Below are 22,532 nucleotides of genomic sequence, written 5' to 3'. Positions count from 1 at the left end.
ACCCCTCCTGTTGTATATTGCAGCCACACCCCAAGTGGTTAGCACGGTGTTAGTTGTCGAAAGAGAAGAAGAAGGGAAAATCCATGGAGTGCAGCGGCCAGTATACTTCGTGAGCGAAGTCTTGTCGCCCTCAAAACAAAGGTACCCTCGGTACCAAAAGCTAGCATATGGAGTGTTCACGACGAGCACGAAAATTGCGCCACTATTTTTCGGCACACCCGATCATAGTGGTCAATGAAGCTCCCTTGTCAAATATACTTGAACAACCCAGAAGCTACGGGTCGTGTCTCCCTTTGGGGAATAGAACTTTCCCCTCGGGACATCACGTACGAAAAAAGAAAAGCAATAAAGTCGCAAATACTGCCGGACTTCATCGCAGAGTGGATGGAGTTACAAAATACAGGACCGCCAGATTTATCGAGAACCTGGACTATGAACTTTGATGGGTCCAAGAGACTAGAAGGGGCTGGCGCAGGAGTAGTACTCATATCACCTGAAGGCGACAAGTTGAAGTACATCCTTCGGATGACGTTCCCTAACGCATCTAACAATGAAGCAGAATATGAGGCTCTCATACACGGGATGAAGATGGCGAAAGCCTGCGGAGCAACTCGATTAAAAATCTTTGGCGATTCACGGTTGGTAGCTCAGCAAGTTATGAACCAATGTGACGCAGTCAATGATAGCATGATGGCATACAAGGAGGTGTACAATGAGCTCGAGAAGTTGTTCGATGGATGCGAAGTAAATCATATTAGTAGATTGAGCAACGACGAAGCCGACGTTCTTGCAAACATCGGGTCGCAGTGCCTTGCAGTCCCACCAGGTATATTTTGGGAAGAGATAACAGAGAGATCCACTGAGTCGACAAAATCAAAAAAGAAGGAGAAGAAACCCTCGGGGGCTACCAAGGAGAAGCAAGAGGAAGAAGAAGAGCAAGACCTGGTCATGGTAATACAGATACCGTGGATGCAGCCATACATATCATACATCCTCAGGAAAGAAATACCCGATGATCCAGTCGAGGCAAGGCGAGTAATTCGACGCTCCAAAGCTTTCACGGTGGTTAAGGGAGAATTATATAAGCGAAGTATTTCAGGCGTCTTGCAAAGGTGCGTCACACCGAAGAAGGAAGAATAATTCGAAGGATGTGCACGAAGGAATATGTGGCCACCACGCAAGTAGTCGAGCTATCGCAGCCAAGGTTTTTCGGGCAGGATTCTACTGGTTGACAGCAATTGAGGACGCTAAGGACATAGTAAGAACTTGCGACGCGTGTCAAAGGTTTGCCGCAAAACCTCACTCTCCGGCGGCGAGCTAGCACCAATACCATTGTCATGGCCTTTCGCTCAATGGGGACTTGACATGGTGGGCAAATTACACAAATCATGGCCAGGAGGAAAAGAGTATATGCTAGTAGCTGTCGACAAATTTACAAAGTGGATAGAAGCGAAGCCGATAAATTCACCAGATGGAGCATCCGCAGTAAAATTCATAAAAGGCCTCGTCTTCAGATTTGGAGTGCCTCATAGCATCATCACGGACAATGGCAGTAACTTTACATCCAACGAATTCAAAGATTACTGCAAAGAAGTGGGTATCAAGCTGCACTTCGCATCAGTTGCACATCCTCAAACCAACGGGCAGGTCGAGAAAGCCAATGGCATTATCTGCAATGGCATCAAGAAACGTCTGTTGGGACCACTAGAAAAAGCTCGACATATACCTGGCCTGAAGAACTACCAAGTGTGTTGTGGAGCATCCGAACAACACCAAATACAGCGACACAAGAAACACCGTTTTTTCGGTCCATGGCGCGGAGGCGGTACTTCCAATAGAAATAGAGCACGACTCCCCTAGAGTCACGAGCATATGATGAAGAAGCGTCAAAGACAGCATTGGAAGACGATGTAGATGCACTCGACGAAGCTCGAGACGAAGTATTATCAAGGGTCACCAAATATCAACGGGACTTGAAGAATTACCACAGTCGACGTTTGCGGCCAAGATCTTTTCAAGTGGGGGACTTAGTTCTTCGGCTAACGCAAAAAAGTCATGAAAAACTCGAGTCACCATGGCTTGGTCCCTATATCGTCACGGAAGTAATTGGAGGAGGAGCATACAGAATAAAGGACAAGAAGACAGGGGTGGAGGAGCAAAACCCCTGGAACGTGGCGCAACTCGGGCGGTTCTACGCCTAGAGCTAAAATATAGTCCTTGTAAAAACTTCAATGTACTTGAAACGCCCACGAGTTTTCCAGACGCACTCTTTTCCTTTTTCGGGGCACCGAGTGGGGCCGGGAAAGGTTTTTAATGAGGCGGGCTCGTGGTGCTGCAATATAATAAAGATAGTGGAGATATACCTCTTATTTTTCGACACGCTCGGGGGCTCAACGCCCAAGTCTCAAAATACATTCAATATAGATTCACGGAAATATTTCGCCTTGGTACATTAATACCTCGCCAAATATAAAAACAGAAGCCAACAATCATAAATATAGTGTACACATCAAAAAACTTAAATGCTTTGGTCTAAGAACCTCGCAATACAAATATAGAACTTCGACATCAGAGATACTCGAAGACTGGCAATCTATTCAAAGGAAAAACAAGGATATCTTATTGCAACAGGAAAGATAGATTTCAAGGAAGAAAAAAAAAATAATACAACCTTCGCCCAGTTAGGCTCGGGGGCTTCAGCAATATAGAGGGCTTCGGCAATATACAATAAGTTCCTTCGGAAGTAAAAAAGAGGAATAAGATACAAGGTCCAATATAATACAAATCAGTTAAATCCCAAGATACTATCTACAGACAGGCCTCTGGTTGTTTTATGTTCAGCATAAGAACCCTTGGTAAAAAACTCCGAGTCCATCCGAAGAAGTTCATCTATCATTGATTCGGCAACGGGAGCTACCATAGCATCGATTGAGTCGATATCATTTTTTCGACGAGTTTTCTTGGCCAGGCAACCAGCAACAATCTTCGTCAGGTCCAACTTTGGATAACAGATGTTTATCATAATCATGGCAAATCTCGCTCCAGCAGTGAGTTGAGCTCGCACAAAGTTATGGATGCGGGGAGCATCTCGGAATACCTCCAATAATTCGGGAAGAGTTTTTGGAACCTCGTTTCGCGGAAATAGATTCCTATAGACAAGGGTTAATGTCGCCGTGCAAAAATTGAGAAAGTCGCGCACTTGGCAAGCACGATCTTGGAACCTCACAATTTGTTGGGTCCGTTCAGGAGTGGCCCAGAACAAACACCCATGATTAAGGGAGAGATTAACAAGAAGATTTGTCCTCTCATTTACTCTCTGATCTTCGGCAGCAGAATCAAGAACTGAGCCTGTTAAAAGCGACAGGGCAAGAAATTGGAAGAAAGGCACAGCAAGATAAAGAGGAGGCATCCAAAGAAAGCAAAAACGTACCTAGCATATCTGTGCTAGCTTCCAGCATTAGCTCAAGCATACTATTTTCCAGTACAGCAGCATCCCTAGCAGCCATAACTTCTTTGGCTTGATGAAGAGCAAGTTTTTCTCCTTCAGAGGCTCTCCGAGATTGTTCCATCATGGCCAAAGTTTGTTTCTTCATAGATTGAAGTTGTTGTCGAAGTTCTTGCAAATCTTCCGACAGATGTCCGCTTGATGAACTCTCGAGGAGATTATGGTCGACTAGTACTTTCTTCGAGAAGGAAGATGCAGGTGAAGCAGCGGCAGAACGAGGAGGGGTCGAGTAGTTATCAAATATTAACTGGAAAAGAAAGGCCCAGGATCAATGAAAAGCACGAAGAGAAATTTCATTCCTTGCTAAGAAATTTTACACAGACATTACAAAAGAAAGTTTTCCAGGGGGACTAAGAGGGTAATTGTCGCCAAGGCTAAAATGGCGACAAGAGCAAAAGAAACAGAAAAAGAAACAAGGAGGCATGCAACTAGACCTCCGGCCTCGAGGAGCTAGGAGTCGAAGATGTCTTGATCCCGAGATACGCCAAGATCTTCTTCGTATTGGGCTTGGCTGCCTTGATCAGCGACCTCCATCTCGACTGCTCTATTTGATCGGTGTCGCCAACCTTCATCCAATCAAGCGTCTGTTGGCTGTCAGCAACTAGGGCAACGAGTATTCTCGACGAGCAACCTTCATATTCTCTCGACGCATCTTCAGTCCAAGGTCTTCCGATGAATTGAAAAGCTTGGCAAGGGCAAGGAAAGTCGAAGGTTCCTCTTTCTTCGGGAAGAAGTAGGGGAACAACGCCGACAAACTCGCACTGGCATTGGCCACGCCTTCACGAATTTCGCGCCCATGGAACTCCAGAAGAGAAAGTGCGTCAAGGAGAGGGTCATTGACGGGATCCTCCAGATCAAAATCTTGGTTGGTTTGGGCTGCCACACGAGACAAAACATTAGTCGAAAACCAAGAAACAAGAAGTACAATAAAATAGAAGGGACGGGTGATATTACTCAGCGTACGTCGACTTTGCGATTTCAAACGCTTGATGATCCCTTGCTCTCGAGAAGCTTGTGCAGCTTTCTGCTCGTCTAAGGCAGATTCAGCATCTTTGAGCCTTCTCTGCAGTTCCTCGACACTAGCGGCCTTTGCTTTGGCATCATCGGCCTCGGCTCTAGCTTCGCTAGCGGCAAGTTCGGCTTTCTCGCGAGCCGCCTCACTATGCTCTAGTTTGTGAGCAAGAGCGTCGGCACGCTTGTTGGCCTCTGCAAGTTTCTCTATCAAGATAAAAAAGGGGAAAGAAAGATCAAAAAATAGCGACAAACAAAAAGGAGCAAAATTCGGGAAGGACAGTAAATGTAAAAGTTACTACCTTCGGCTCTGCTGGCATACTCGCGGTACCCAATAAATTGGGACCCGATGCGGATAAGATCCTTGATCATAGGCTGTCAAAGAAGAAGAAAGAAGGGGAAAACATCGGCATTAAAAAAAGTAAGGGTCCACAAAAGCAAAATAGAAGAAATATAGACATCGACAAACTTACATCATCCAAGAGCTGCGACGAAGAGCTGCTCAATTGAGGAGGAGGCTCAATGATCATTTCAACCCTTGCCCTTTTTGGCGAAGGGACAAGGGGGCTTGAAGGAGGAGTAGATGTATCAACATTCTGTTGAGGAGGCGACGATTCTTCTCCTTCAACAGGTTTCTCCGAAATAACTAAAGTGTGTGACGTGCTCGTCCGAGGAGCTACGTCACGAGTTGGTACTTCTTCCTCGTCATCACTGCGAGTAAGGATCAATAGCATAAAAAGCAAGACAAGAAAAGACTTTGATTACAGAAATAAAGAGGAAGCCGAGGAACTTACGAGCTGACGAGGGATGCAACATAAGGATCATAAGTTGCCTTCGGAGGAGAAGGAACAACTTCTTCGGCTTTGGAAGTGCCGGAATCTTCGACATCGTTCCTCTTCCTTTTCCTTTGTGGGGAAACAGCGGGAGGAGGAGATTGGACTGACGTGGTGTCCTCGGAAGATCCCGCAGACTTTCGAGAATCCACGGGATCATTCACAAAGGACGGAGCTTGATTGTCGTCAGTAACAACGCCCATTTCTTCGACTTCTCCATCCTCAGGAAGAGGAGGAAGGGACGCCATAGTAGGGTGATTCTACAAGAAAATAGACACAAAGGGAAAAATAGAGAGAGATCAATGCAATGAGATGCAGGGAAAATTCAGAACAAGATAAAATTCGAGAAGACAAAATACCTCGGGGAGAGGATTGGTGGAGCTGTAGGGTTCCACGCGACAAGAGGAAGGAATAGGATCCTTCTTACTCAGCGAGGTAATTCTTCGAATAAGCTTCTCCAAGTCCTTCACAGAAAGATCATTGGAGAGCCTATTGGCGTCATTGGCACCAGAGTATGTCCAAAGGGGATTTTTGCGAGCTTGAAGAGGCTGCACTCTAATCCTAAGAAAATAGGCAGTGATTTGGACACCAGATAATTCTTTGCCTCGAGTATTTTGAAGTTGATGAATACGAGACATAAGAGCTTACGTCGCCTTTTTCTCTTCTTCGGAAGCTTCGGCGTCCCAGGAATAGCGGCGTTGAATTTTTGCGTTTCCATCGAAAGGAACTATGTTGTGTTCCACGGAATTGGCGCTTTCTTCGTGTATATAGAGCCACCTTTTGCGCCATCCTTGGACGGAGTCGGGAAATTTGACGTCGAAATAATCGACATCGGTTCGGACACAGATAACTACGCCACCTATGTTGTAGGTGGCGTTGTGAGCGCCATTGCGGCGAAGGCAGAAAATGCGCTTCCAGAGAGCCCAATTGGGAGCGACTCCAAGAAAGCATTCGCAAAGTGTGATAAAAATAGAAATGTGAAGGATGGAATTGGGGGTCAGCTGGTGCAGCTGAATCCCATAGACAAAGAGAAGACCACGGAGGAAATCATGGATTGGGGTAGAGAGACCGCGGATGAGATGATCAACGAAACTAACCCGATACTCCATTGGAGGCTTGGGGTAGCTTTCTTCGCTGGGAAAGCGGATGGCGTCTTCCTTCTTCATCAGGCCGAGCCTCTTCATCATATTGACATCTTGGTTGGAGATTTTGGATCTCTCCCACTCAAGATCTTCAGCGGCCATCTTGGATTCCGGAGTGCTGTGGCGAGTCAGACGCGCACGCGGTGGCATCAATGGCAATGGGCAGAGCAATGTATGCGAGTGCGGAAAATTCGAGAGAGTTGGGCGCAGGGGAAGATTTGCGAAGAGGAACAGGTGAGCGGCGCAAGCGAGGGGATGAACGGAGGTTGAAGACAGGTTTATATAAGAATTGGGTGAAGCAGTGGGCCGTTGGATGAAGAAATCGTGTGGTGAGAATAGATCTTATAGATACAAGGGCAAAACAGTATTTTTACTGAGATAGGCGTTACCGTACGTGCGCCAGAAAAAGCGGAGGACGTGTGTCCCCCACTTACACGACGTGTCAACGTGGTGGGAACAATGGTCCCACAAGGCAGAAAAATTTCGACTTTTAACAGAGCTGAAGAGAATTTGACAAAGTAAAATATGTCGACAAGGAAAATAAAAGGAGAATGGCGACAGGAGAAGTTATTTGAATATTTCGGGAGCCTTTGGTCAGAAACAAGTTTTTGCCCAAATGCTCGGGGGCTACTTCGAGAAAAGTAAAATTTCGACTGTGGCAAATATAGAAATTGTGGGAGCCTACAACCAAGCACAAGTTCTTGGCTGTAGCCTCGGGGGCTACTCCCATCGGGAGCGCTGTTCGCGCACCCGAGAGATAAAAAAAAGAGAGAGAAGAAGAAGAAGAGAAAAGAGTTCATATTGAGAAGTAATGACAATATAGTGACAAGGTGGACTAAAATGTTGAGCCTACAACCAAGCACAAGTTCTTGGCTGTAGCCTCGGGAGCTACTCCCATCGGGAACGCTGTTCGCGTGCCCGATGAAATTAACAAAGGACAAATAGAACAACAAGAGAGTATATTTCGAGTTATAATTAACTCTACATATACTCCCATCGGGAGAGCAATATAAGTCATATTTGACTCGATAAAATGTGCCATTCCAACAGCCGGAAAAGCACTCGACAATATATTCTCAGAACGCCAAAGTTGCGATCAATTTCCGAATGCCGCAAATTTGCGAAGGTAAGACCCCAGATCCATTCTGCTGGGCGTGGCATCGCCAAAGACTGCGCTCTGCTACTTTTATCCGTATCAACAGATACGAAGAAAAATCCTAACGGACGCGTTAGGTACCCGATAAATTTGACTGGGACTCGACAGAATAGTAAGACCTTAAGCGGCACCTGTCGAAGTTTACACCAGTATCCCGAGATCATGTCCAGGGACGTGATCTTGAAGTAGGTTTTTGCGGATTGCCACTAGAGCAGTTAACTAGTACCGATCCGTCGGATGAACTAGCCCCAACTACCAATATCCCTGTACAATATAGAATTTTATGAGAAGAAATATAAAAAGTTAGAGCTTTCGAGTAAAAATAAACGATGGAGATTTTCCACGACTCTATGATTCAAGCAAAATCTCGGGGGCTACTCGACATAGGCATCCCAAATGGGCCTGCCGAATATAGTACCCGGGGTTTATTGAAGGCCCACTACCCGAAGAATAAGAAGATTCGGGAGCCCAAGATGTATTTAAGGAAAAGATAGAGTTGTAATAGGAAGTGTTATTTGTAATCTGGCGGGATGAGTTAGAAACCGTCCCGGACTCTGTAACTTGTACAAAACGAAACCCTCGGCTCCGCCTCTTATATAAAGGGGGAGTCGAGGGACGAGGAGATCATCGAATCATTGTCTGCAAACCCTAGTTTTCATATTCGTCGAGTACTTTTCGGCTGAAACCTTCGAGATCTACTTGCCCTCTACTTCTAACTAAACCCTAGCCTACAATCCATAGGCATTGATAAGTTAACCCCTTGTCACTCGTCGCCCTCTGACTCGATGGAGGAGTCCCAATCCCTCGTGTCCCAATACTCGGGGGCGAGGGCCTCGTATATGGCCATCAGATTGACTTCCGGCTCTAGCTCGCTGGAGGAGGAGGAGCGGAAGGAAAGGCCGGAAGAGGCAGAGGAGGAAGAGGAAGACATGGCTGCAGAGGGGGGTTTTTTGCCGATGGCTAGTATGGAGCAAGGGGATGAACGGACGAACTGCTCGACGCGGTTAAATAAAAGGGGTATAGTGGAGATTTAATGGTGTGGCAATTTCCGAGGACGTGGTGCCAAAACTGTCAAATCGTGCAGGGAAGTTGAGAAGGCAAGGCATCATGATGGAAGGATACTGCGACGGTCCTGCTCTGCCACGACATGACCCTACGAAGAAAAAATAGAGTGGTTTTGAAATTATCATTACCAAAACCAGGGGGGCATGTGTTATCACCGGATTTTGGCCAAATCAGGAGATGGGCCGTAATTGAGATGGGCTTGGAGGATATACACGTGGAGCGTCTCTGAAGCGGCCTTGCACGAGACTTTGGGCTAGATTGCCCGTGTATCTGTATATTATAGTAGATTGCATCTTAGTTTAGAATTAAGAGATAGAGTTTAGCTCGTACACGGTTAGGTGTATTCCAAAGATAGAAGTCTACGGACTATAAATATGTACCTAGGGTTATTGAGAAAGGAAGACGATCACGTTCACAACAAACCAATCTAGGCGCATCGCCACCCCTTGTTTCGAGGGTTTCTCCCGGGTAAGCAACATGCTGCCTGGATCGCATCTTGCGATCTAGGCAGTATCAGTTTATTCGTTCTTGGTGTTGTTCGTGCTGAAGCCTTTTTGATGGCGAGCAACACCCTTATCTTAGATGTTTTGGGGCTTACGTCGATGTGTTTATGTTATGCTTGCTTAGCTACGTTGCCCCTCTATATCTAGCTGCCCTTACACCTATCTTAGGTGTAAGGGCGGCATCTTGCTTAATCTTTGTTTAGTAGATCCGATCTGTTATAGTCGTTCCTTGTTCCACAAGGATTAGTTTGATATCTGCATGGTTAGGCCTTACAAACGGGTTGAACGATCCGGTAGTGCGTAAGGTGTGGTTTATTAAGCCCTAAAGGGATTGTTCCGGGGATCAACTTCATGTTGGTTTTTAGGCCTCGTTAGGGCTGGTTTTCCATCATCTTACGTATCTGCTAGGCTCAATTACGCGTAGGATGTTCCGGTTATGCGGTGAAAACCCTAGACTATCGTAGATTAGCTTAGCTTGATATTGATAAAGCATGATCCCCGTGTCATTGTAAATCTAACGTGAACCATGGGGCAATCGGCTCTTTAAGCCGATCCACAGAACAACTTAAGAGCCGATCGGGGCTCGTATTTAATGTTTACGTGTTTGCCATGCAGGAAACTAAACGAAGCAAAGCATCACCTTCCTGACCAGGTATAGGTCAGGTGGCACGCCCTCGCAACCGCCAGGACGTGCGCCAGAGGCATTGCGGGCCATCGCCCGAGGGACCAGGATCCACCAGCAGTCCTGGGAGCCTCCCGACTCTACGGTGTTGCCCATCACTGCTCGTCGGTGGGTTTTTGACAGCAACACCAACACTATCCCTTGATGCTTGGTGGCATCGTATGACCGACTCTCCAAATGGGAAAGTAATGGGCTCTCTCACTTTGTTAGCCACTTGGGAGATTTGAAATGAAAGAAATGAAAGAGTCTTTCAAAACAACAAGCTCGTCTGAGGGTTCCATTCGACAAAATCAAGAAAGACGGGAAGCTATGGGTGTCCGCGGGGGCAAAACATTAAAGTGAAACAATACTAGGAGAGTAATCTGTTTTTGTATCCACTTCTAAAGTATTATTGCTGTAACTTGTTAAACTTCTGAACTAATCGAATGAGATAACACTTTTGCCTTCGATTAAAAAACCATTATAGAGCCAGTTACTTAAAATATGTGATGTGATTGTAACATAGCTGGCTACCATAATTCTCTCTTTTCTTAAATATTACTATCCATACAACTAGTTTTAAAAAGCAAACGTGGTCCGTGATGAAGTACTCCCTCCGTTCTGAAGTACTCTGTATTTTGTTCTGAAATACTCTATATTTCAGCTTTTAGTCAACAAGAATACGGAAAATGAAGTGTTCCTCCTTTATCTATTGGATGTCACTATTTCCAATGTAGCTTGGGTTAGATGTTTACCAATTTAAGTAGTAGTAATAAATGCACTACTAATTTGTTTGATTTTTCCTAGAGTGTAAAAGAGAATGGAGGGAGTACATAGCATGTCATCAAACTGCTTAGTTAGCGTTGAATGCAAGGCATGTTATTACCTATTACCCTCGTATGATTAGTCCAAAGAAGCACCTGAATTGATTTCCTGAGCGATTATCAGTCAACGCCCGGCATTGCCGCCCCAATTGACGCGAAGGACCAAATAATTTTGGAACGAAATTATAACCGTAATCAATTCACGCGCAAACAACACATGTAGAGTACCAATTAATTTTCCCATATACACACATCATTTGTCCCCTATATGTATGTGTAATCCGTGTCTGGACCAAAACCAAACCTGCCAACAAGGTGTGCAACCGTGATAATCTACATGGAAAAGTTTGCCATGCGCATCCACTCGTCACTGTTGCTCCTTCTCATATGCTTTTCTATTCACGCACAATGTAAGTTGGCACGAAAGGAACACTTCCTTTTGCGTTTTCGTTTGATTCACTGCTTGAGTATATGTACCTCGGTAGTCTTGAACTTTGGACCATAGTGAACATATTAATCTGTAGTACTGCTGTCAACTGTTTTTTCTGTCTTAACAATCATGCAGGTAGAGGCATAAGTGTGGATCAGGACATCGACGACGATACCTGCTACCAGAGTGACACTATCCCCTCTTGCTTTCTGTGTTACCCTGAGCATAATTGCTTTAAGACGATGGACGACTGCAAAGCCCACTGTATAAGACCTCCGGCCGCAATCTCCTCGTCTAGTCATCTGCACGTCCATGAAACTGGATTGCGATTGGCTAGAAGAGTGTAATCAAGAGCGATATGTGCCGGTGAAGGCGAACTATGAACTAGCGAATAAATTAATGAATAAGAATATTATTATTATTATATACATCCCTAATTTAAAGGTTTTATCGGTAAATTTATTTGCACTTTACTTGGTGAGCTTTTCCTAGTTCTCATGGTGCACTTTTTTTCGTGATACAGCAAGCTTTTTTAAAAAAAAATGTGCTTGACGTAATACATAAAAGAATGGCTTCTCGCACAATAATTTTCATGCATACACAAAGTTTGCTACACAACCTTCCACCTACCAATCTCTCCCCTTTTCCATCCTCTCTCCCTCTCTCGTTCCCTCTGTCCATCTCTATGTGTGTCTCTCCCCCTCTGTCCATCTCCCTCCCCCTCTAGATGTGTCAGGTACCTTAATCGGAGTCATTAGCACTTACCCCTATTGAATTTACACCTGGGCATATCTTGGGCCGGGTCGAGCTTCAGACCAGGCCTAGAAAAGCCCAACAGTAAAAACTCAGGCTCGAGCCTGGCCCAACCCGACTGTCGGGGCTCGAAATTGAGCCCAAACCCAGCCCGAACGAGTAAAAGGCCGGCCGAGCCCGGCTGGCCTGGCTCGATCCTTCCCTTAATTGCGCAAAATGTAGCCTGAGCCTAGCCCGGCCCGAAGCGCAAGCCTAACCCGGCCTGGCCCGAGATTTTTAGGCGGAGCTGTCTGGGCCGGGCTAGGCATGCCCAGTTGTAGTGAACTCCATTCGCCAACCAATAGAAACATTGGAGACACAACCGGAAAAAAAAACTCCCTCCGTTACTAAATATAGGGTGTTGGTACGGAAATTAAGAAACGCACATTGAGAGCAAGTTATATGAGTTTTGGGCAAGATTACCCCTGAATTATTGTTTTGAGAAAATAGAGGAGTTTGCATAAGAGCTAAGAAAATGCAATCGAATCCGTAAAAAAAGTCCAACTGAGTGGTTCTATGCAATACACCTTATATTTTGGAGTTTTTTTTTCCGAAAAAACTATACACCTTATATCAAGAAACGGAGGGAGTACTTTTTATGGTCCAAAATAAACATGTTTTGAAGCTTCAAAATACGGGCACAAAAATCACGCACATAGACAATAGATCAGGTATGAATGTGAGAAGATTAAAACTTCAAAATAACCATTTGTGAGCTCTGAAAATCACAAATATTTCAGATTGTCTATAAAGTTCCAAATTTTATAGCTTAATATATGAAACTTAATTTTGCAGCTGTTCTTTAACATGCTAGCAGAATAATTTGGACGTGTGGTCTTCACGCCGCCACTGGCACCGGCCGTGCTCGTTCAACGTGGCCGTGCGGGGTTTTACGCGCTCAGACGCATCACCGGCCGCGCGTGCATGCTCGCAGAATCGCGGCACAATCTTCTGGCACCTTCATTCTCGAAAAACAAAAGCATCTTCTCGCAACTTTCTCGGCCAATCATGCGTGATGACTGGCTCTCCAGCGGCTGTCTGTCTTGGGCTCCTGGCATCTACCATCGTCCGAGAAACTAATGAACTGCAAAACAATCCCAGTGGCAGATTCTCGGTATTTCGGCACTGAAATCTGGTGTGATGCCGTGACCTTCTTTCTTCAATGATCTAGTTTCCTTTTCGAGTGTCGCTACTTCAAAATAATCTGGCAGGACGCGGCGCCATGTTTGAACTGTCCCTCTCTCGTCCAGAGCTTAGGGGCCAACCGACCCACGTACAGTTCTTCATTACTTGCAGGCCGTTTCACATGCACGGACCTCCTGGCCGCAAGGTCTAAAATCCGTTATCAGTTCATCACGCTGATCACTTGGGAGATCTTGGAAAAAGAGGAACGCTAGGGTTTTCAACAATCGGTTCTCAATGGCTTCAGCCCTCACGGAGAGAATTCATAACGAGAGCAAGAATTGGATTATGGCAATCGCTAAGCAAGTAAGCATCTAGGAGAAATTACTAACTAGCTCGTTTCCTTTTTGTTCCCTTTTAGCCTAGGAATCTAGGATGTTCATGTTTGCTTCTCCTATATTAATATAAAAGGGCAATATTTTTTGATCTAGTTTAAGGTGTCATCAGTAGCATGTATTTCCTAAATACTGGTTTACTATGTTACTACATATTTTGAGAAAAAACCATTAATCTTATTAATAAAATATGAGATAAAATTAATGTTCAACTTTTTCTCGAAATATGTGTACCCTAACAAATCGGTATGGAGGGGGTAAATAATAAGTGCAACTAACATTGTCCTCATAGAGAGGTTGTCTCAAGACTTGGAGAGGTCCCTCGTGTAGTTTGTCCTCGCAACGACTGAAAATGGCAAAAGGTAGTAGGAACAAACCTCACATTTACACCTCGGTTTCTAAAGTATAAAGTGTTTTTTAGCTTACTAATTAACACGTCTTTCATTTTGGAAAGCATTGCATGGATTGCTTTACTTTTTTTAAGTGAAGGTTGTAATACCCCAACTCTGCATCAAAATGATGCATAAAATATTTTTATTAGATTATTTACAGAAATCTTACAAAATAGCGTATGATTTACAAACGACGCACCGATTTAATAGACCCTCAATCCACACCGCATGTCCACACTGTAGAAATCGTTGCCGCCGTCTTCTGCGAACCCACCCTCGGAAGTTGGAACAGAGAAAGCCTGTCATCGATGCTACCACGACTTCACACTAGGAAACTCCCCTGGAGCGCGGAGCGTTCAGTGTTGCAGTTGTAGTCAGTAGCGCCCTTGCATGTTGTTCGGGGCAGCAGTAGAAGTTGTGTAAAGTTGCAAAAGACGGCCCTAGCCCATATGGGCCTAGATCCGGCCCTCACAACATCAGTCTTTCGCCACCGTGGCCTCCGCCACCCTGCAACACCAGGCGCCAGAGAAGAAAGTAACGGACATCCCACCGAGTCAGCGATCGAGGAGATCCGCCGCCTCCCCGCACGGATTTTGCCCGACGACTCCCCTGATGGCGGCAGGAGGGACCGATGACATGGAGGAGATGAGAAAGGGGCAGGCGGTAGGCACTCAGGTGCGGCCCGACTTGGCCGCATGGACCAGAGGCGGAAGGGCCGGCGAGCCGCCTTTTCTGTTTCAGGTGGAGTTGCTTTATGGGTAGCAGGCTGATTATTTATTTATTTATTTGATTGGAACCTATATCAGGAGAAGGGAGAATGATGGGGCAGAGCGACCCGGAGAGCCGAATTCAGATCGTAGTGCGGCATATGCTTGCTCTCTGCACAGTGTACACTAGCTGCCTAGCTGAGATTGGCTTATCCAGCGTTTATCTTTCCTAGAGCACTTGACTAGATAGTCAAATGGTTGCCTACTAGACTTATCATCAATTCATCACCTAATTGTAAGAAAGACAGAGGCACACCAGCACATGCACGCGCTGATTGCTACTAGAATTGAAGGAAACAGAGAATAAATCAGCGAACATCGCTATATTCATGATATTCACGTGGTGTAAGAAATAGACGTGTGTGAAAATGTGCGTATAAGTATTTGAACCCTAGTGTGTACAATCATATAAAAATACTAATGACTTTGTCATTCCCTTGAGAAATGCGTGTGTTATTCCGACTTTATGACTTCATATGTATGTGGGGGCTGAGCTGACCAGGTTCACACTGATAAAGTGACAATGCAATGTAATTAGCCTAATGCAATCTTAGTTGTAAATGTTTAAATATAGCTTACGTTCTTACTTTTTGTTTGGGTGACGTTGGCTAGATAAGCTATTCTTCTCCCCAGCCTTTGCTTGATGGTGACCTATAACTAAATCTACGGTCCAAGAAGATGTAGACCAAGTGTGTAATAGTGATATAAGTTTAGTTTTTCCACGGTAGTACGGCCCAAAAAATTAGGGTCATTTTTAGTAAAATATTTTGAATTAGGCCATGCATGTAGGTGAATTGTCGGTTATTTTAGGTTAGTTGAGGATCGCCCACGTGTTGATAGATGTTCATGTAACGCCGTGAACTTGTTCTCACTTAGGCTATGGTTGTCTTAAGTAAATGTTTGTTGGTTATAATGGAAAAAAAATCATGCAGTAAAACATGCCGTGGAGTACAAGCAATGTGGTAGGAAAACCACTATTTGATTCTTACAAACTAATTATGCATGAACAAGCAAAACAATTGATTTAAGTTATTCTCAAACTAGAGAATGTCCTAGTTCATATTTTATTTTATTGTTTAGGAATTAGAATCCAAGCAAAAAGAGATATTCCCAAGTCTTAGCGTTGCAAGCCGATACAACCGAAGGAGTGCACACTTGCGGCCTCTCTGTAGATACGAACACATACATTGATACATAACCACTCAAAGTATAAGTTTTAATACAACATGATACAACAAAAAGGTAGACAACCTAGGTACTTGCACGATCAATCTGGAGACTAAACTACCACCAATATTAGGTCAAAATTTCCTCATCCGCCCCTCACCTTGTTAAATTACAAAAAATAATTCCATGCGCTTAAATTTCTATGGTAGAAACAAAGTACGAAACTAAGCCTTACTTGGTAATTAGCCTTCAGTTGATGATGGAAATATATCATGGGTATCATATGGCAATAGCTCCACTGTGCAACGGTGTCATGTTCATTTAAATGTAGCAACATACATCACTATAACCGGATGCATATTGCATTCAATATATACGAAAGATAGGCGTACTCATGAAGGAAAAATGCTATGTGTACACCAAGAAATTATTTCAGAAATAAAAACATTTGTACTTCAAACAATATGCCTAGTTCACAATCTGTTTTCACCATTAACTTTGTACTGACGAATGGTATATTTTTATTTCATATGGGTATGTTTCAACGATATCAAAATTGGGTAGTCTTGTTATGGTAAATAACACATTAGTTGCCAATTTTTTTTTTCAACAAGTTACCACATAGTAATTAACTAATAGGGTAGAAACTTTATAATCATTGATCTGATAGCTTTAAAGACAACAAAATGTTCAATGAAACATATAAACATGGGTCTAGTTTCCAAAATCTCATTGAGACAAAGCAGTTGTCGCATTATGAAGGCTAAATGCCTCTCTCTTCCTCTCTTCCTCATTATGATTTTCCTCCATTCATGTCGTCCCACAATGAGACCTATGCTTATGCCCAATCATTAATTGGTTGGTAGCTTTGAATATGAAAAATGTTCATCGAAACATACAAACATGGGTCTAATTTGAAAAATCTCGTTGGGACAAAGCAAACTTCATGGGTTGGAAGTTAAGTCATCCCTTCCTCCCTCCCTCCTCGTTTTGTTTTCCATGCATGCATGTTCTCCCACAAGGAGACCTATGCATGCCCCCTATGTTAGAGTTTTTTATTAAAAAAATATATATTACTACAAGGCCACAACACATTTGATGAGGACTTCCCATCTATTGATACACTCACTGTACCTACAGCTACACAAATACAAGGATCTATCCTTCACATACATGAGAATATGATATTTCCTAAATGAGATGTGTTTGTTACTCTTAGGAATGATGGACCTAGCATGGACGAGAGGGACAAGCATTGGAGCATGATCGAGCATGAAGATAGCAGCAAGCATGTGAGGATCGAAGAGGACGCTACGAGTGAAGATTTCAGAACTTTGAAGCCTCCATAATGGTGAATGAAGACTTGGACGAAATATTCAAGATTATATCTCACGATTTTCGTCCTAAGTGTGATATGGTGCTGCGTCACCTTAGTTTTTGGCCAGGCCCATGTAAAATTTGTAGGAATCAAGTCAGCTGCTTTTTAGAGTTCATATTGAAGGATAAAAGGCCACCGATAGGTCGGTTCGGCCACCATACCTAGGGCTGCCCGAAACCCTCTCCTTTTCCTCCTCAAATACATCCCTAGCCATCACGTTTAGACTTGGATTTTGATTAGATTAAAAGTTGGTCAATTATTGTAACTTTGTGTACTTCTTTTGAGGCCAACGCACAGAACAAGACTGACTATTCAGAATCCCTTATTCAATAAAGTTTTCATCTTCAACTGCATTATCCTGATTGCAATACTAATTCTTACTTGTTCTCGATTTTAGATAGGAATTAAGTTCCTCGCTGGTCAGGCTGATAGTGCTCCCGCAAGATCAGTAACTCACAGAGATTTTTCTACCGATTGCGTTAGCGCACGAGCATTGCACGTGTAATCGAATTGTCAAACACGAATTCTACCAACAAATCGAATTATCTTCATCTCATCGCAAGATCGGATACCTTTATCCTATCAACATTAGATAGGGCGCAGTGTGCACTAGAACAAATGATCTTTACTTTGCACCTATTCCGACCAATTGCCAAACAATTACGGAACAACCCAGGATAGGTAGAAACATCACTATCACCGGATACATGTTGCATTCAATATAAAAGAAAGATGTGTGCACTCATGAAGAATTCTTTTGATGTGTGCACCAAAATATTACTTGAGAGACACTAGATGTTTGTACATTAAATAATATGTTTGATTTACAATCAGTTTTCACCATTAACTTCGTACTGGGGAAGCCACATAGGTATATTTCAACAACAACAAAATTGGATTATGTCGTTATGGTCAATATCACATTTGTTGCCGACATATTTTCAACAAGTTATCACATCGTACAACTATCTTTTGAAACAATCGGGTAGAAACTTTACAATCAATAATGTTGTGTTTGGTTGCAATGAATTGGGGTCTGAATTGGAAAATCTAAAATTGAGGGCCCAATTCTGCTGTTTGGATGTGCTATGTATTGGATTATGAAATTGTTGTCCAATTCTAAGGAGAGGCCCACGCGGGGCAACTTAACCCGTAGCCCAATTCGGAGGTCTGGACCTCCGTATTCGCTCGGAATCGAGCCGTCGCTCGCTCTCCTCTCCCGAAAGTCCGTCCGTCGTCGCCTGCAGGTACCGCCGCCCACCTCCGCCCTCCTCCTCCCCTTCGGCCCCACTCCGGCGGCCCTCCTCCGCCCTCCTCCTCCCCTCCAGCCCCACTCCGGCCGCCCTCCTCCGCTGTTGTGGATATACTTCATAGGTGTACCATCGACAGTGCCTAGATCCGGCAAGCCCGGGTGGCCCACTGACGGTGATGAGGCATGTGGCCCATCGGGCGGCCCAGTTGCTGTTGATCATGAAGGAAGAAGTCCAGCCCAGGATCAGCAGGCCGGATCCGTACCGACATAGGAGTAACCCGAATCCATGGAGGCCCATGAGGAATCCGGATCCAGTACGACGTATATGGCAGGCGGATCCGTGACGTGCACGGCAAGATATTGTACCGTAGTTAGGCTGTCTGTAATCCGGCTAGGACTCTTCATGTAAACCCTAGATCCGTGCGCCTTTATAAGCCGGATCCCGGGAGCCCTAGAGGCACAACCACAACTCATTGTAACAACGCGAAAGCGCCCAGATAATACCAGACAAGCAGCAGTAGGCCCTGTCATCGTGCAGGTGTTCCGAAGCTGGGTAACTCGCGTACCACCGTCCCGTGTGCACTCCGCCCTATGGCCCCTACTTCTTCTCCCCCTCGTGAGGATCCCTCCTCCGAGGTACCGTCGATTAGGCAACGACATCCGCCCTCCTCCTCCCCGCACGACCCGAATCCTAGGTTCATCCCGTCGGGCCGCAGGTGGTAAACGAGCGGCGGACGGCCGGCGAGCGATGGCCGACGGACGAGCGGCGGACGGCCGGCGGACGAGCTCCTATACCGACGGACAGCCTCCAACTCATGTGTACTGACCATAATTTTTTTTCAATTTTTGCAAATTTGAGGTGAACAAGTACTGAGATCAATTTGTGTTGCGACCAAGGTTCGAAATTCATGCAAAATATGAGATATGAACTTGGGCTATGCAAAATATGAGATATGAACTTGGGCTATGCAAAATATGAGATATGAACTTGGGCTATGCATACTTGTTGTTCATAATGTTAATGCTATTTCTGAGACATACTGTATCCACTTTGTGCTATTTCTGAGACGTAATGTATCCATTTTCTACTATTTGTAAGCATAATTGTGCACTTTGTGCTATTTGTGCTATTTTCATTTATATTACAGATGTTATATTGTTCAAAGTCAAAAATGCTCTCATTTCTACACATGTGACATCCAAACAGGATTTGGTATTCCATTGAAACCTAATTCTGTAACGGAATACCACGCGCATTCAAACAGTCTTTGTGGTATTCCATTGAATTGGTTGATTTGGTTTTCCATTGCCAATTCAATTCAGAGCCCAATTCATTGCAACCAAACGCTGCATAATTGAATGGTAGCTTTGAATTCAAAAAAGAATCATCGTCAAGTTTCAAAAATCTCGTCGAGATAAAGCATACAAGACGATTTGGAAGCTAAACACTTCCTTCCCTCCTCATTATGCTTTTGTTGCATGCATCTTGTCCCACAAGGAGACCTATGCATGCTCCATATATTAGATTTAATTTATTAAAAATGCAATATACTACTACAAGACCATAACACACAAAATAGGGCACATTGTCCAGTAGAACAACTGATATATACTTTTGCATGTATTCTTGCCAAACAAATATGGAACCAGCGATTAATCGTGCAAACAAGGAAGGAGGGAGGGAGAGGGAGACGGAGACGGAGAGGGGGAGAGAGAGGGAGAGTGAGAAAGGGAAAAAAGAGGGAAAGAGAGAGCACCATCGATATGGTTTATTATTTTGAAATTGACTTACGATTCGTGCACTATGAGTTGCGGTTAGGTTACAACTGAAAAAAAAATTCAATTGCAAGTAGGATTGCAAATAAAAAATATGTCTCATACCATTAAATTTGCTTCATGATTTATGCTACAGTAGTAATAAGTTCCGACCGTGATTTGATGACATCACCAAATTCTCGTTCAACTGAGTCACACACTTGTATTATTTCATTAGCAGCTGGATACCACACCATGACTAGGCTTCGTTTAAAATTAGCACATGAGCCACTAATTAGCATCTCTCGGAATATACTACTCCATATCAACTTTTCCCACTCAAAAAGCAAAATGTAAACAAACAAAACAGGAAAAGAAAGATGAACAGCAGTGTGCTGCTTCGTCGTCATGCAGGGCAGCGAGCGAGGTTGGTCATGTCTGGTATTTCGATAACTTTTTAGGTCGCTGGTTCATGGTGGTGGCCCTTGAATCGGTTTCCACCACATATCACACCAATGCTCGCAAAGTCGCAATGGGCTTCACACCTATGCTTAATTTGGTGGTCTTCGTCTCCGGCCGGTCTCCCTATATATACAAACGTGCATGATCTCCACCAAGAACAGACAATTGCAAACGCCTCAGGGTGCACTCCCACATAGAAAAACACTCACGCGCTGCAAGAGTGAGAGTAAGCTAGAGCCTAGTGAGATCGAACGATCATGGCGTGGAGGGAAAGCTACTTGGACCTGGTGCTGATCCCAGTGGGGCTCCTCTTCCCGATCGTCTACCACCTGTGGCTGTGGCGCTCCGTGCGCCGCTACCCGCTCCACTCGACCATCGGCATCGGCGCGGCCGCGCGCCGCATCTGGGTGCTGTCCATGATGAAGGACAACGAGAAGAAGTCGACGCTGGTGGTCCAGTCGATGCGGAACGTGATCATGGGCTCCACGCTGGTGGCCACCACCTCCATCCTCTTCTGCACCGGCGTGGCCGCCGTGCTGAGCAGCACCTACGCCGTCAAGAAGCCCATCAGCGACGCCGTCTTCGGCGCGCACGGCGAGTACATGATGGCGCTCAAGTACGTGGCCCTCCTCACCACGTTCCTCCTCTCCTTCCTCTGCCACTCCCTCGCCATCTGCTCCCTCAACCAGGCCACGTTCCTCGTCAACGCCTTCTCCCAGTTCTTCGCCCTCCCCGACGGCGGCCGCCACCTGCCGGTGAACAAGGAGTACATCGTGGAGGTCCTGGACAGAGGGTTCCTGCTCAACTTCGTCGGGAACCGGCTCTTCTACGGCGGCGTCCCGCTCCTGCTCTGGATCTTCGGGCCCGTGCTGGCGTGCCTGTGCTCCATGGTCATGATCCCGATACTCTACAACCTCGACACGGTGTACATCCAGAGAGGAAAAGGCGGCGAGGTCAGTGACAGAGTGGAGATGAGTGATGTTGACAGTGACGACGGCATGCAAGTTTGATCTGAAAACTGAAATTGTGGAGGGCAGTGACAGAGTGGAGATCGCCGTGCAGCAAGAAAGAAGTAAAAAACTTTCCTCGTTTGGAACGCTTGTAGTTTCATTTGACCGTAGTCAATGAACCGATTCTCGTGAAATTTCAACAGAATTTGAGCGCTCTACAGAGGTCCTGCTTGTGAGTCAGTGAAAGCTAGAAGATGGCGTTCAACGCTTCGTTTTCAGTAACTAATAAGGGTTATTCATTGTACCAAAACTTCATGACAGTTTGACAACGCCATGGAGAAGTACTCCAAATGGTGTTTGCTCCGGTACAACCCCCTCCCCCAAACTCATAGCAAACTCAAACACAAGAACGGTTGAGATCGCTTGATACCCCTTCGTTATTAAAACATAACGGGTGTATAAAACCCGTATAGCCCAAATAAATTGTACAAGCTACAAGGTACGTATAGGTACGCTGTCGTTGTTTCATCCAAAGTGGTTTTTTCGGGCGGTGGCATTCGTGGCCGGCGGGAGCCAGGGCAACGCAGAGGTGTGCCTACCAGTAGGCACAGCTAGCGGTGATGGCCAGCCCAATCAGGTCGTACGGCTGCGTGTAGTAATGGTGGCGCGGTGATGGTCAGCACAATCAGACTACGACGACGTGCAATATCGGTGGCGTGGTGGTTTGCAGAAACGGCGGCGGCGGCGTGGCGTGGCGGTCCGACAGGTCCGGCCACCCACTCGCCGGACTGTCTGGGCTGTTGAGAACGAAGGCCGCCGGACTTGTAGCCGGTCTGGCCGGCCTTGGTTTACGCGGCCTATGGCCGGACGTGGTCTGGCGAGGGTTTGGAGATGCGAACGTGTAGAGGCGGAGATCGGCTGGACGACGGCCGACGTCTATGAACGTGGAGGTGGAGATCGGCTGCACATA

At 45.2% G+C, this 22,532-nt stretch overlaps 1 protein-coding gene across 1 annotated transcript; it reads left to right on the top strand.

Moving 5' to 3' along the window:
• Positions 1–20,869: 20,869 nt before the first annotated feature.
• LOC124677816 lies at positions 20,870–21,622 on the top strand. The gene has a single exon (XM_047213773.1). The coding sequence runs from the start codon at positions 20,870–20,872 to the stop codon at positions 21,620–21,622; it is 753 nt and encodes a 250-aa protein (XP_047069729.1).
• The last annotated feature ends 910 nt before the right edge of the window (positions 21,623–22,532 follow it).

Source organism: Lolium rigidum, chromosome 1 (assembly GCF_022539505.1).
Source record: "Lolium rigidum isolate FL_2022 chromosome 1, APGP_CSIRO_Lrig_0.1, whole genome shotgun sequence".
Lineage (NCBI taxonomy): Eukaryota > Viridiplantae > Streptophyta > Magnoliopsida > Poales > Poaceae > Lolium > Lolium rigidum.
Note: the sequence above shows the minus strand (reverse complement) of the source record. Positions and strands in the feature narration are given on the sequence as shown.

Bases quoted from the DNA above. Each gene is read 5' to 3' on its own strand.
- LOC124677816 (XM_047213773.1), top strand. From the start codon at position 20,870: ATGGCGTGGAGGGAAAGCTACTTGGACCTGGTGCTGATCCCAGTGGGG.